This window comes from Eurytemora carolleeae, unplaced genomic scaffold, assembly GCF_000591075.1.
Source record: "Eurytemora carolleeae unplaced genomic scaffold, Eaff_2.0 scaffold224, whole genome shotgun sequence".
In the NCBI taxonomy this organism is placed as follows: domain Eukaryota; kingdom Metazoa; phylum Arthropoda; class Copepoda; order Calanoida; family Temoridae; genus Eurytemora; species Eurytemora carolleeae.
Window position 1 is genome coordinate 246068 of NW_019396123.1, and position 16601 is coordinate 262668.

The window sequence follows — 16601 nt, forward strand, 5'->3', positions numbered from 1 at the left end:
TTCCTCTGTATTAAAAATATGTTAAAAAATAATAAAGCTTATCGCTCGATCATATATACTTAACATATATGCTAGATGTAGATGGCCAAACGGCTGGAACAAATTGGCTGAAATTTTTTTAATAAACCCTTGGGTACTCTGGAGTTGACAACAGCAAAAAAATTAGTTTCTATTTCAAAATTTTAATGTAGAAACCTTTTTTTATTTTTTATTTAATTTTCTAGATCAATGGAGAAGATTTTATATTAAAATCTCTTTACAGAAATATACGTTCTTTAATATTGTTTTTTTTTAATTTTCTGTCTTCTTCACGAAATTATTTGAAAGGAATTGAGTTTCTGCCACAAACGCCTGATTCTCTAATTTAAATATTGTTGCAACCCAATGATATATTTGATATTTCAAACTATGAATCCTGTTAGATCAAATAATGTAAGTTTGAAATATCAAAGGTTTACATTATCAGGTTGCAAAGATATAGGGATTACAAAAATATATTTGTGGCCAAGACTCAATTCTTTTAATTTTATATCTAGCGCAACTCATCATTATTTACTATTGTGAAAAAATTTCTTTCACACTCCATAAAGCTTTTTTACTTTTTTTAACATTACAAATAAATCCATAATTTTTATTTCTAAAAGTTGTTAGTTCATCGTCGAAAAATACTAACAATCTTCCACTAATTAATATTAAATATAGTGTAAACAATAAATATGTAACTTTCCTTATCCTTTCCTTTCCTTTTCCTTTTATTTATATTCTTACATTTTTTTAGAATTGGGGGGAAATATTCCCACAACCTCTACTTTTAAAGGTTTTTAAATATTTTCTCATAAAACACTTTTGTATGTTTTTGTTATATTTCATAAATAAATCATTTTTTACTTTACTTTTACTAAACTTATCTAATTTATCTCTAAAGAACAAGTGTTTCTTGTTGGAAAGCAGATAAACTAGATTATATCTCCAGATTTTATTAGATAAATTATTTAAATTAGGTCAATTTCAACTCTAGGTATGCATTGTGCGTCCCACCCTATACTTTGGCCATTAATACGGATGCACAACATTCAAAAGTTCATTACTTCCTGAATTATCTCTTTTTGCGAAGGTGAAGCGAAAAAGATGTAATATAAAGTAAGATACATTAAGAAACCATTATATATTTCTTTACAAAAAAGTGTGCTGCATTTCCAGGGAGGATTATATAAAAATCTTTCTGCGTATTTTCTGGGAGGATTATATAAAAATCAGAAAAAAACACATTTTTCCCTTATTTTCTGTTTTTATAAATAAAATTTACGAAATTTTTAGCAAGCAAATATTTGTTGGGAAAAAACAATTAAAGGTCGTTTTGTCCATCTTTGAGAAGTAAGACTAGCTTAATTGTGTTCTGACAGGGTTACCCACAAAGAGAATTAGACTGAAACTTATACAACATGATCCCAAGGTTAAATTAGGTCGTCTTCTGTCATTTAATTTTATTATATCTTTAAATGATCTATTTCATTATTTAGAAAATTTCGCACAGTCGTCTCTGAAGTCTCATCCTTTATGAATAACCATGTATGTAATTTCAAAATTGGGTTTATTCTATGAATGTTTATATCAAGGTGAACATTGAACAATTCTTTACAGAAGAAAGCTTTAATATTTACCGGACGTATGTAAGATAATGGATTATCTAAGTTCCTGCTCCAAGTGGGTTTCGTTAACCGGTACCGGACAGGTGCAGATGCATCTGTTATCTGAGAACGATATAGCTTCTATCCAGAGAAAAGACGGAAGTTTCTCCACTAGGGTTTAACAGCACAGGAGAACCTAGTTTAGTTTTAATATGTTCAAGGTGAAATATATTGATAAATTAAACATAAAAACTTTAAAGTTGATTTATTCCCCAAAATTTAATAAGATTTGATGATGATTTAGCTCTCTGAAAGATGCTCATTCTTTTTAACTGCATCGCTTATTTAAAAATACATGCCTTGCTTAAATTTTTTTCTTTGTTTGGTCACGATTTTACTTGCACGCAATGTTTCTATAAAAATAGTTTAGTAAGCAATTCTTATGGAGAACATACCTTCAGTAAGATCTTCGTTTACTTTTCCTTGAACATAGATTTTTGACTAAAATGAGAGAAAATATAAAAAAAAACCTTTATGATTTATAAAGTCCTTATCACTTAACTTCAAAACTAAAAAAATTCGATTAAAAAAGGGAATTCTTAAATCATACGTATTGAAAAAAAGTTTCTAGTTTGCCGCAAATATTAGTCGTTAAAATTCGCAGCATCCCATCTAAGAATATTTATATGTTTTTTTTCACACTCGGGATTCAATAACTTCGGGGGTTAAATTCCCATTGATTCTAATTTGCGTGAGAGTAAATAATACAATTTATTAAATAAAACAAGCATAAGATTGTGAAATACAATATGATCAAGAATTACTGCAACAAAAGTTTGACTTTAGAAATCCACTAAAAATTATTTTAAAAAGTTCGGTTTTCTTGTTTCCATTACTACAGAACATTTTAATTTGTGTAAAAAAAATCATAATTTCACAATGCCAACTCCATCTGGTGACAAGCATTCCGAAGTCTCAAATTCTCCCTTTTCCCCAAGATCTTTCAATATGGCAAACTGGAAGTTGATGCTGGCCCACTTCGAACATTTTGTACATAAAGTTAATTTTAAGAGTTTTTTGTTAAATGTGCTATTGTATACTAAATAGAAATGTTGAAAAATCTATTAAAATAAATAGAAATGAACTTTATCTTCTGCAAAAAAAATTCGATTGCATAGATATCCCTTTAATTTTATTTTCTGTTCTAGATAAAACATATTCTCCTGATTCTGATCTGTATCCTCACAACCTTTCTACTATTCTCCTCTGTACCCCCGCCAAACTGCCCTGAACAGGTTTTTCAATTCTTTTACAATCGGTTTCACGTTCAGAGTCATGTTGAACTTATTTAAGTAAACCTCTCCATTCAAATATTACAGGGTTACTCACAAAGGATGAGACTGTGTAAAGGCGACCTGAAACTCAAGATTAAATTGAGATTTGTGTCTTGAATTTAGTCTTCAGAAACGATTTAAAGGGACTGTAAAGGAAAAATGAAAGGTGCAGTTTTGGCTGAAACCGGAGATCTCAGGAGTTGATTGAGACCTATAAGAGTTCTATCAGATGTTACTGTCTCGAGAAATTGATATAAAACTGTGTCAAATTTATACAAAAATTCATATATATGCAATATTACATAAAAGTAGTAGTATTAAACAGATTATATTCAACTAATACGCAACCAATCTGAAAACGACGATATCCCACAGGAGCCTGAGAATCTCAGGTTTGCTCCTATAATGATTTTTTTTTGCATTTTTATTAGATATAATTGATAATATAATTACAAATAGTCCGTTTAGTCTGAATTACGTCACCAGAACGTCAGCCAATGGCAGCGCAGTATACTGGTCACGTGATTTCCGTCCCTTTAAGAGCTGCTAGGAATCATTAATATAAGGAAACAAACAGCAGCACTTCGTACAGTCCTCTCTGCAGTTTCATCCTTTGTGGGTACCCCATAGATAAATAAATAAACATAGATAGCTTATGTACCCAAAATCACCAATATTTGTACAGTCCGCGAACTCAAACTTCTAGGGGTCAAAGTGCACTTCAATGATAAGCGGGGTGGTTTGGTGTTTTAATGGATTTCATAAACATTAAACCACTCAACTCAGGAGTGAATTTTATTTTGAGAATATCGATATATCATATTGACGAAAACTGAAGAAGGACATGAGAAGGACTAAACTAACTTAAATTTCTCTCTACAGAACTCATTTACACCACAAGTACTCAATAACATAAGAACAGCCAATGTTCACAACCGACCTAGTTAATCTATATAATATAGGAATATCTTTAGAACATCTCTGTACATTTATATATTTCAAGATGAAAAATGTCGTCTTATGCGCAATCTATCTTTATCTATGGGGTAGCCCTGTACATGCCCGTAAATCTTTTATTAAATAACGATGAATGAGATCTCGAAAAATGACTTATTCTGTCAATTTACTTTGTTATCTCCTCTACATAAATCCGCAAGTCAAATGTAACATTGTAGAATCACGTCGACAACTAATAATCAAGAAACTCTGATTTTCTAATCCCTACATGAATTATCCTTGTTTATATGAATTATCCTTGTTTAAATGAATTATACTTGTTTACGTGAATTATCCTTGTTTACATAAATTATCGTTGTTTACATGAATTATCCTTGTTTACATAGATTATCCATGCTTACATAAATTATCCTTGTTTAAATAAATTATCCTTGTTTACATGAATTATCTCTGGTTAGATGAATTAGCTCTGTTTCGATAAAATATCTGTGTTAAGATGAATTATCTCCGCTTAGATGAATTATCTTTGATTAGTAAATTATCTCTATTTAGATGAATTATATCTGTTTAGATTAATTATCTCTTTAGATGAATTATCTCTGTTTAGAAGAATTATCTCTGTTAATATGAATATCTCTTTTTAAATGAATTATTCTTGTTTACTTGAATAATCCTTATCTACATAAAATATCCTTGTTTACATGAATTATCCTTGTTTACATGAATTATCTCTGTTTCAATGAATTATCTCTGTTTAGATGAATATCTCTGTTTACATGAATTATCCCTGTTTCGATAAAATATCTCTGTTTAGATGAATTATCTCTGTTTATATGAATTATCTCTGTTTTGATGAATTATCTCGGTTTAGATGAATTATCTCTATTTACATGAATTATCTCAAATTAGATGAATTATCCTTGTTTACATGAATTATCTCTATTAAGATGAATTATCTTTGTTTACATGAATTATCTCTATTTATATGAATTTTCTTTGTTTAGATCAATTTTCTCTGTTTTGATGAATTATCTCTGTTTATATGAATTATCTTTGTTTACATGAATTATCTCTGTTTATATGAATTATTTGGTTTAGATGAATTTTCTCTGTTTTGATGAACTATCTCTGATTTGATGAATTATCTCTGTTTAGATGAATTATCTCGGTTTAGATGAATTATCTTTGTATAGATTTTAACGCGAGGAACTAATGAGAACCAGGGGGAGAAACTAAGATTAGGAAAAATCCCGGAACACCATGAAACTGAGAGCACTTCAGTGAGTTTAATCTTTTTTCAGATGATCTTTTTTCTGAAAATAAAGAGATTTAATTAGTTTTCGGAAAGTTTAAGAATAAACCCTTTAAACAGTTTTGGTTTAGGTGAATAGGGAACAATTTCGAGGGATGAACGGACTCAAGTCTCAGTATGATCTTGTCATCGTCGGAGCAGGACTCAGTGGAACTGTAATAGCAGAGAGAGCTACCAAACTTCTCGGTTTAAAGTAAGATCAAATTATATTTGATAACGATCCAGTTAAATTTGTAAGTGTAGGTTTAAATACAACGTGAACAGTCGCTTTGCAGTCTTCTCTTTTGTTTATAACTAGTCTATTTGTCGTAAGGTCAAAGAGAGTAGAATATATATTAGAGGGGAATTTACTAGAAAAAAATGTAAAACGGCCATTTTGTTGTACTGTTTCCATACTGCAGGTGTACTTCACATATTTGTGCTATATAACCTTGGATTATCATTTTATAAAAAATCTAAAATTAATATTAAATGAAAACCAAATTATGAAATAGGCTGGTTTCATAATTGACCAATGATCATTTCACATAGATTCTATGCCTTTCACTTTATAAATGATGATTTTCCGTTTTAACTATAAATCAAATGATTTTTATTCACCTAAGTCATTTAATAAAGTTTATTTAACAGCTTTAAAAAATTTGAAATTGAAATGGATAGTCTAGGGAACATATTGTATTAATGTACTCTACTGCATATAATTTGTGAACATTTAAATGATTTATACACTTTGAACTCCCTTTCAGGCTGAAAGTGAAAGGGACTGACAATATTCATACGGAGGGATTGTCTAAATTCCACTCTAATATATATTCTATTCTCTTTGCGTAAGGTACAATATACAGAGTTACCCATAAAGGATAAAACTGTAATGAAGACCTGAATCTCTTTTAACAAAACGATTCAAAGGATGTATTTGATCTCTCTCTGTGAATAAAGATGTTTAATGGTATATTAAATGCATCACAAAGGATGAATTTGATCTCTCTCTGTTAATAAAGATGTTTAATGGTATATTAAATGATATGACAAAGGATGTATTTGATCTCTCTCTGTGAATAAAGATGTTTAATGGTATATTAAATGATATGACAAAGGATGAATTTGATCTCTCTCTGTGAATAAAGATGTTTAATGGTATATTAAATGATATGACAAAGGTTGTATTTGATCTCTCTCTGTGAATAAAGATGTTTAATGGTATATTAAATGATATGACAAAGGATGAATTTGATCTCTCTCTGTGAATAAAGATGTTTAATGGTATATTAAATGCATCACAAAGGATGAATTTGATCTCTCTCTGTTAATAAAGATGTTTAATGGTATATTAAATGCATGACAAAGGATGAATTTGATCTCTCTCTGTGAATAAAGATGTTTGATGGTATATTAAATGCATTACAAAGGATGAATTTGATCTCTCTCTGTTAATAAAGATGTTTAATGGTATATTAAAAGATATGAAAAAAAAGAAATAAGTTTACAACTGCAAGGAACCATAAATGTAAAGATATTTTGATCTCCAATTTCAGCTCAATACCTTTTGATTCTATTCAGGGTTTTGATAATTGATAAAAGAGATCATATTGGTGGAAACTGCTATGATTATATTGATGAGCATGGGATCAGAACATCAAAGTATGGTGTACACATCTTCCATACAAAGTACGACCGGGTTAAAGAGTACGTGCAGCAATTCTCAGACTGGATTCCCTATGAACATAGAGTTGTTGCTAAGGTAAAACTTTTTAAAAACAATGCAAATAAAAATCTAGGTTAGGATATACCAGAAAACAATAAAAATAGATGAGTAAAATTGTTATGTGTTGTAATCAGAGCCTGTTCTCCTTTGGTCTTCTGACTCAGGATTATTCTGAACGAAACATACATAATTCTTGAAAAGACGACATCTCGTGTCCTATGTGTCTATGGTTTTATGTTGTACATCGTAGAAAAAGGGAATTTTATACATACATTTCGGGTGTTCAGAATAAAAAAAAAGAGTTAGCATTTTTGCCCAACGAAATCTGTGAAATAAAACTAAAATTGTGGATTCTGAGATAAATTGTAATTGAAGATACAGTGTTACCTTTAAAGGATGAGACTGTAATTGACATGAAACTCTTAAAATTTGACGATTTCAAGGTTAATACTCCTGTCTTGAAGATAGTCTTCTGATAGTCTTTTTAATATTTTGGCAAAGAAGAAAAGTCTGTTTATGGTTGCAGAGAATTATAAATCTACGGAAACAGACATAAACTCCGTAAAGGACTTTCTAAAGTCTCAGGGTTTTGAGTATAAAAATAACAAGCGTCAATAAAACACAAAAGTTTCATCATTTTAAATGACTAGCAATGTTTGTAAGGAAGCAGAACTCGGAGTTTTAGTAAAATTCGTTTAAAAATAATTCTAGGTTAAAGATATCTACGACAACATCAAGTATGTCCCTATGCCCCCGAACCAGGAGACCGTGAATATGTTGTTTAACGAGAATATCAGCAGCAAGGAGGATATGGTCAAATGGTTGAACCAGAGAAGACCAAAAATGGCACCAGGTAAACGCTTCTAAATATGTAATATTTATAAATTACTAGCCGAAGGACCTGGCGTTGCCCGTGGAATTTTAGAAGCATTAAAAAAATAGAATTTTACAAAAAAAATCAAATATTTTTGGCCTATGTTACCCCCAGGGTTTCCATTGGTTTCCTAACAAAAATTCAGCAAACATTTACATTTGACAATTATAAGATAAGCTTCAACTCTTCGTTTCATTTCTCTATGCTAAGATGAAATTAACTTTTACTTTAAACTTGAATAATGTTTGTTTTTTTTATCTGCAGGTCATGAGCCCCAGAACGGTGAGGAGATGGCCCTGAGCAGGGTGGGGAAGGAACTTTATGAACTTCTCTTTAAGCACTATACAAAGAAACAGGTAGAAATCTCAAGAGATAACTTTTGGTTTTGATAGCGCTTAGCCACAAGAAATTAACTTTATGTTCAGAGTAAACAAATTTAAATTAGAGGATTTAATTTTGATTCTGTGTCTGAAATCCACCAAGATTGATAAGAAAACGATTTTTTGTTGAGTTTGGCAACTGTAACAGAATTAAAATACAAAATGTTTTGCTCAGACAGCTGTTTTTTCATTTCACGTCGTTAAACAGGTAAAACAGTGAAGGCCCTAATATGGAACTTTAAACGGCCAAAAAGGGTTAGGTTTTGACTGGGCATGACTTTAAAAAGTTCTTTCGAAAACTTGTTTCTTAAATCTGGAAAAGTCCCGAATGCAAACAGGAAAACCAGATACTTTGCAGATAAAAGCGATATTTAAGCTGTAAGTCTGGTTGTAATTATAAATTATCGATGCTTGGATGCTTTCTTTGCAAACATTTGTATCAAATCCTTATTTGCACATTGGGCTAAATATTTGTATAAAATTCTTATTTGCACAGTGGGCTAAATATCCAGCTGAATTGGATGCCGCAGTATTAGCTCGTCTTCCCTATAGAGAGAACACAGATGATCGGTAATTATTAGAATTAGTTAATATTTTCATGATAGACTGATTATCATTTATCTGAATGTTGAAATATTTTATAAGAAACATCTTATAAGATCATTAGTTGTCTTATGAATTAAGTTGAAATACTACTTAAATAATATATATATGTAGTGTAATTCTTTTTTAATAAAATGTGAAGTTTAAAACTGAAATATATATATATATATAATATGAATACCAACAATTATAGACATTTTTTTATTTTAGACATTTAGATTGATCATTTTTTAAACTTTAGATGATTTGATGGATTAATCTGCAATCTTTAGAGATTTTGACGAATTTACTGTAAACTTTTGATATTTTGATGGATTTTTTGTAATCTTAAGAGATTTTGATGAATTTTTCTGTAAATTCTAGTTATTTTAATGGATTATACTCTAGATATTTTGATGATCCATGGCAACATCTTCCCAAGAACGGATATACAGCTATGTTTGAGAATATGCTTCTTAAAAATGATAAAATTACAGTTCGGCTAAGCACAGACTATTTCAAGTAAGTAAAAACATTATCCTTAGACCTTTTATTAATAGCAGACATATAGTGTGAAATATCAATTATTTACGAATGCGTCGAAAAATAATCGATGAATATTGTTTTTAATATCTGAATGATTTGTTTGGAATTAAATTGATTTTTTTACGATTCGAGTTGAATGTTGCATTTTTCTGAATTTGTAAGAACACTACGTTCTTCGGTATTAGTCGTTTTTAACAATTTTCTCCTTATAGACGCAACAGATAGAAGTAAGCTTAGTAACGATCAAAAGCGCTTTTTTATCGCATTAAGCCTATACCCCCTTTAATTTTTTGCGAACACTCCCTTTAATGAATAAATTTTTGCCTTCTTCGCAATAAATTCAACTTTAAAAACTTGATTGCGATCAATACATTATTATCTGAGATGCTTCCAGAGCTCTTCTCCATAGTCTTGCACTACGAGATGCTCTAGTTCAACATCTATCTGAGAAACTTACTCAACTCAATATCTCGTTTAGCTGCTCCAACGCAATATCTATCTCTTAGCAATCTCTCAACAACAGCTTCCACATTTACTGCTGGTTCATTTGCTGCTTCTACTGTAAACCTAACTGCTACTGTGGCTGTTCCGGAGTCTCCTCTAATATAGCTACTCCTACAATCTGAGATGTTTCAGCACTCCTAGCTGCTTCCTTTGCTGGACTGGCAACTGGTCTGTGAAGAATCTACAAGGAGCAGCGTCTCCTGCATCAAAGTCTCTTGTTCTTCAACGGTGTCTACAATAGATCAGTGAAGAGCTGTCTGCAAAGAGCAGCGTCTCCGTACTCAGAATCCTCTGGTTCCGCTGGTGGTTCCACAACAGGTCTGTAAAGAGCTGTTCCACAATTCGCGGCGTCTTCGTTCTCAGGTTCCTGGAAGTCCTAGCTCCCATGTGGGTCTTGGATATCCTAGTTCTCCTATGTGTCCTGGATATCCTAGTTCTCCTATGTGTCCTGGATATCCTAGTTCTCCTATGTTTCCTGGATATCCTAGTTCTCCTATGTGTCTGGATATCCTAGTTCTCCTATGTTTCCTGGATATCCTAGTTTTCCTATGTGTCCTGGAAATCCTAGTTCTCCTATGTGTCCTGGATATCCTAGAAGTCCTGGTTGCTCTGTATCTTGGGTGTCTCTGTCAATAGAACCAACACGAGAATATAGAGCTTCTGTATATAAACACCTTAGCTGCTGCAAGGCTCCAGTAACTCTGTTCATAGATCCAGCTGGAGAATAAAGACTGGATCCTCTAGCTGCTCTGTGTCTCTAGCTTGTTCTCGGACAGAACCACTAGGGAACACAGAGCTTCTTGTAATATCCTCAGTGATGCTAAGGATTCCGAGGATGTGTATTCATGTATGAAGGTAGGGGAAAGAGGCTGGCGTCCTCCTTAGTCCTCTGGTAGACATGGTAAGATATATCATTCTGAGAGCTGTCCACGAAGTACAAGTCCCCAGGCCTTGAATAAACGGAGCTAAGCTCTAACGTCTATCCTTTATAAGATCCTTGAGCGTACTGCTGATCCTATTCTCCAGGTTCTCTACTCAGCTTAGATTCAGACAAAGGGTTGAGGGGTTTTAGTATCTGGTCATATTCTAAATATTAAACCATGCTTTAAATATTACAACACCACCAGTTTGAAAAAGGTATAGGGACTAGAAAATAAAGTTTGTAGCAAGAACTCAGTTCCTTTGCAAAATAAGGAGAAAAAAAACAATGATTTCAAACTGCCACCCCTAGGTCACACCAAAAATAATTTTTTTTCTTTTGTTTAGTGTTAAGGACGACCTGCCTGCACATAAATTATTGATATTCACTGGTCCTATTGATGCATATTTTGCCTCTAAAGGTTTACCTAAGCTGGAGTATAGATCTATATACTTTGAAACTGAATATATGGAACCAACTGTACAATTCTTTCAACCTGCATGGGTTCGTATTATACATTTGACAAAAATAAAATGAATACTTTAACAAATCTAAATAAATCTCTCGGATAGAGAAATGCCTAATTTATAACCAGTATATAGTGTAGGTAGTGAATTATCCATCTCCAGATGTTAACTGGACCAGGATATCGGAATACAAGCATGCTCCAAACCAACCTCCAGGAGTTAAGGAGTATCCGGGTACTGTAGTTTACAGGTAGAGAACAATGTAGAGAAGAGGATAGAGAACTGGATAGAGAATAGCATAGAGAACAGGGTAGAGAACAGGGGGAAGAAAACTGGATAGAGAACAGGATATAGAACAGGATAGAGAACAGTATAGAGAACTGTATAGAGAACAGATCATAGAACAGGACTGAGAATATGATATAGAAAAGGGTAGATAAGAGGGCTAATAACCGGGTAGAGAACAGGGTAGAGAACTGGATATAGAGCAGGATAGAGAACATAGGACAGGATATTAAACAGGGTGGGGAACCTAATGTAGGCCAAGAACAATATTAAGAACAGGAGAGAGAACAGGATAGAGAACAAGGTAGAGAATAGGATAGAGAACAGGGTATAGAATAGTATATAAACAAGGGTAAAAGAATAGAAAACAGGGTTAAGAACAGGATAAAGAACAGGATAGAGAACAGGACATAGGACAGTATATTAAACAGAGTGGAGGCCGAGAACAATGTTAAGAACAAGAGATAGAACAGGGTAGAAAAAGGATCAATAACTGGATAGAGAATTGGAGGGAGAACAGGATAGAAAACTGGAGGGAGAGCAGAATATAGAACAGGATAGAAAACTGGAGGGAGAGCAGAATATAAAACAGGATAGAAAACTGGAGGTAGAGCAGGATAGAGGACAGGATAGAGAACAGGATAGAGAACAGGATAGAGAACTGAAGGAAGAGCAGGATAGAGAACAGGATAGAGAACAGGATAGAGAACAAGATAGAGAACAGGATAGAGAACAAGATAGAGAAAAGGATAGAGAACAGGATAGAGAACAGGATAGAGAACAGGATAGAGAACAGGATAGAGAACAGGATAGAGAACAGGATAGAGAACAGGATAGAGAACAAGATAGAGAACAGGATAGAGAACTGAAGGAAGAGCAGGATAGAGAACAGGATAGAGAACAGGATAGAGAACAAGATAGAGAACAGGATAGAGAACTGAAGGGAGAACATGATAGAAAACTGGAGGGAGAGAAGGATATAGAACAGAATGGAGAAAAGGATAGAGAACAGGATAGAGAACAGGATAGAGAACAGGATAGAGAACTGAAGGGAGAACAGGATAGAGAACTGAAGGGAGAACAAGATAAATAGATTATTATATCAGGGAGTACTCAACAGATGTAGGAGATCCATACTATCCAGTTCCAAACAAGAGAAACCAAGATCTTTTCCTTAAATATCAGGTAGACCTGAAATAAAGTTATCAAGAATGGAAAAAACAAGGCAAAACTTGATTCTACTAGACTAAATTTATCAGAAACTAGACTAAGCTAAAGTAGACTTGACTAATCTGAATTTGACTAGACTAGACTTATCTAGACTAGAATAGATTAAACTTGACTAGATTAGTTTGTACTTGACATGAATAGACTAAACTTGATTATAATAGATTGAATTTGACTAGAATAGATTGAACTTGACTTGAATAGATTGAATTCGACTAAAATAAATTGATTTTGACTAGAATAGATTGAATTTGACTAGATTAGTTTGATTTGAATAGATTATTTAATTAGACTAGAATAGATTGAACTAGATTAGAATGACTTGAAATTGACTAGAATTGGTTAAAATTAATTAGAATAGCTTGAACATCACTATAATAGATTGAATTTGACAAGAATAGATTGAACTTGACTAGAATAGATTGAATTTGACTAGAATAGATTGAACTTCATTAGAATAGATTGAACTTGATTAGCATAGATTTAACTTGACTATAGAAAATATTGAACTTGACAAGAATTAACTTATCTTGACTAGAATAAATTTAACTTGATTAGAATAGGTATAACTTTACAATAATACATTAAACTTGACTAGAATAGATTTATCTTGATTTGAATGGATTGACTTAAATGGGATAGATTGAACTTGACTAGAATAGATTTAACTAGATTAGAATAGATTGAATTAGACTAGAATAGATTTAATTTGACTAGAATAGATTGAACTAGACTAGAACCATTCTAAAATAAACAAAACAAAACTGCACAGAATACATATAAATCTTAAATTGATTAAGTACTTAATAATCTATTTGATTGTTCAGTCCTAGTATAAGATTTTTGGACCCCCACACTTCCTGCCCCCCTCCTATCAATTTTAAACATGACCTAACTTTCAACTAATTTAAATAGTTTAATATTTTTTTAATTATTTAGGGTTAGATTAGATTAGGACAATTTCTGGACCGAGCGCTACGACTAGAACAGGTTGGGGGCTGAGCGCTTCAGCATTTGATTTCAACTATATTCATCAATATTTATCATATATTTTGTATTAATTAGTTCAGGGTAAGGTTAGGTTAAGACAATTTCTGGACAGAGTGCTGCGGTTAGGACTGGTCAGGGGGCCGAGCGCCGCGGCTAGAATATGCTATAGGGCCGAGTGCTGCGGCCTCATCAGGCTCCAAATATGACTTAAATTTCTGTCTACAAAAATGATAGGATGGGGGGGGGGGTTCCAAAAATCCAATGCTTAATCAATTAAAAGATTAAAAGGAATTTAGATTATTTTCGATTTATTTAAAGGAACTTTCACTGAAAGAGAAAGGAGTGAAGTTTGTTGGAAGGTGAGATTATTATTTTTCTTTTTTTTATACTTTGCAGATAATATAATGGTTAGCTAGCTATAAATATCTATATGATTGATCATTTTTTAAACTTTAGATGATTTGATGGATTAATCTGCAATCTTTAGAGATTTTGACGAATTTACTGTAAACTTTTGATATTTTGATGGATTTTTTGTAATCTTAAGAGATTTTGATGAATTTTTCTGTAAATTCTAGTTATTTTAATGGATTATACTCTAGATATTTTGATGATCCATGGCAACATCTTCCCAAGAACGGATATACAGCTATGTTTGAGAATATGCTTCTTAAAAATGATAAAATTACAGTTCGGCTAAGCACAGACTATTTCAAGTAAGTAAAAACATTATCCTTAGACCTTTTATTAATAGCAGACATATAGTGTGAAATATCAATTATTTACGAATGCGTCGAAAAATAATCGATGAATATTGTTTATGGAGTTTTTTGATAAAGAAATCAAGGATTATGATTTCTAACAACACGGAAACCTATTTAATATTATCAATTGTAATAATGTTAAACATCAACCAAATGTTATTTCTTAATTTTTTGTTTTAGAGCAATCATAGAGCAATTGAACACCTGTTATAGATAATTAATATGTCGGAAAACAGTTTCTCATCTGATTTAAACTTTGTTACCATAGTTAAAACACTTGTTTACCTGTGTTTTGTCTACTTCTCATAGAAAAAATGCTAGTTCTATTAAAGAAAAATGTTCCATTAATATAATTATTAATTATTTTAAGCGACTGCACCATTGAGGAAAGTCTTAAACGCTTTTTTGAGCAGAAAACTTTTAAATATCCGGAATGAGATTAACTTATTTAGGATTATAACAACGAGAGAGAGATTTTGTCAAATTTAAAAGTTGTCGGCTGTTTTTACAAGAATTGGATTTTAAAAAATATAGCATCGTGAATATTTAAAAACTATGATATGTTACCTGTATTGGCATTGCCACATCGTACTGGAAAACGCTAGTTTTACTTTAGTATACAGGGTTACCCAGAAAGAATGAGTCTAAAAAGACTACCTGAAACTCTGCCTTAAAATATAAGCTTTTAATGGTATTATTTAGTGATTTGACAAAAAAAGAAACAAGTTTTGCAGGGAATCATTCATATAAGAATACAGACAGTATAGGTTTCGTAGAGTCGTCTCTGAAGTCTCATCCTTTGTGGGTTACCCTGTAGGTAAAAGAGAATAATTTCGATCAATTGCGCGGATCTTTGCGTTAAATTTTGTTTCAAATTGAATTTAGGAGATATTTTAGTTGTTTATGCGTTTCTGGAGTCCCCAGCTGAGGCTGAGGTTAATAAATCTTAAAACACTTTAAGAGATGTATATGAAGAAAATATTACACAAGATAGCTACCATATCCATCACATTTAACGATTCGACCATGGAGGAAGTTTTCTACCGACTGTTGGACGTTTTTGATATTTCACGAGAATCGCCGGGCACTAGTTTCTAATTAATATAGTATAACATGGTTACAAAAGTCTCTAATTCATTTTCATCGTTTTAGTCTTAGATTAACATCAACAAAAACAGTTAAACCTACAAAAAAAATCCTCCAAATTGAGTTTGGTTTTTCAGTGCTTTTAAGTTTCTTGCTCTGCTGAGTTGTTTACTAGGTTGCATAACTCCTGGTAAATGAGATTGAAAGGTTGGATCTGAATACTCAGAAGATTGTGTCAATCCTTAATCAAGTGTAGAGCTAGAGATCCTACAACCATGTCCATGTATACTGTAAAATTCATTCTAGATTTACTAATTCTAATATATATTATAAAGAATCAATAATAAACAAACTATTTAACCCTAAACAGGTGATGGGGAGGGGGGTTGCATATAGTACCCATTTTCGTAATTTCAACTTCGCTTTATTTGACATAATATTGCCTTGAATCTTCTTGAATTAAAAAAGGAAATTATGAATTTTTTTTATGAATAGAACGCGCAGTAGCCCGGATTAGTATACAAGTAATTGAGCGGATACAGGTGTAAAATTTGCATATTTAAAAATTCAGTAAAAATGGATATAATGAATGTGTCACATGCAAATATTTGTCAAAAATTCTTAACAAAAACAATATTTTAATATATCTACTTTTTGCATATTTTTAAAACAGGGCATCTTAACCTTTGAATTTTGAGTTACAGTTCAATTTTACAAAAATTTGAATTGGCCAATGCTCAATGCTCAATGCTCAATGCAATGACAAGTGACAATCTAGTACGTATATTTAAAGAAGGAGGCAAGCTACCCTACCAGGCTGTTAAAGAACACCCCCCACCCCCCCCAGTGGGGTATCAGGAGGGGTCAACAATATTAAATAATTATAAATTGAAATCATTATAAACCAATGCAAGCAACAGTTGATACAATGTTTGTAAATAAACAGATTTAAGAATACATTTAAATTGTTCATGCTCATCATAAAACACAAGGCATATACATTTTAAAAAGAAGATTGTGAGGAAAACCAGACACCCCCCC

The 16601-nt window shown here is 32.0% G+C and overlaps 1 protein-coding gene across 1 annotated transcript; it reads left to right on the plus strand.

Moving 5' to 3' along the window:
- Positions 1-1638: 1638 nt before the first annotated feature.
- On the plus strand, positions 1639-14430 carry LOC111695623 (UDP-galactopyranose mutase). Its single transcript, XM_023465005.1, has 14 exons — positions 1639-1849; positions 2837-2923; positions 5113-5199; positions 5303-5424; positions 6792-6972; positions 7648-7789; positions 8075-8166; positions 8687-8760; positions 9181-9294; positions 11089-11245; positions 11349-11458; positions 12600-12678; positions 14029-14069; positions 14313-14430. The coding sequence occupies exons 1-14, from the start codon at positions 1841-1843 to the stop codon at positions 14428-14430; spliced, it is 1413 nt and encodes a 470-aa protein (XP_023320773.1). The 5' UTR covers positions 1639-1840.
- The last annotated feature ends 2171 nt before the right edge of the window (positions 14431-16601 follow it).

Coding starts and splice junctions, on each gene's coding strand:
- LOC111695623 (XM_023465005.1), top strand. Junction 6,973..7,647: donor AACATAGAGTTGTTGCTAAG/GTAAAACTTTTT, acceptor AAATAATTCTAG/GTTAAAGATATCTACGACAA. Junction 14,070..14,312: donor GGAGTGAAGTTTGTTGGAAG/GTGAGATTATTA, acceptor ATTATACTCTAG/ATATTTTGATGATCCATGGC.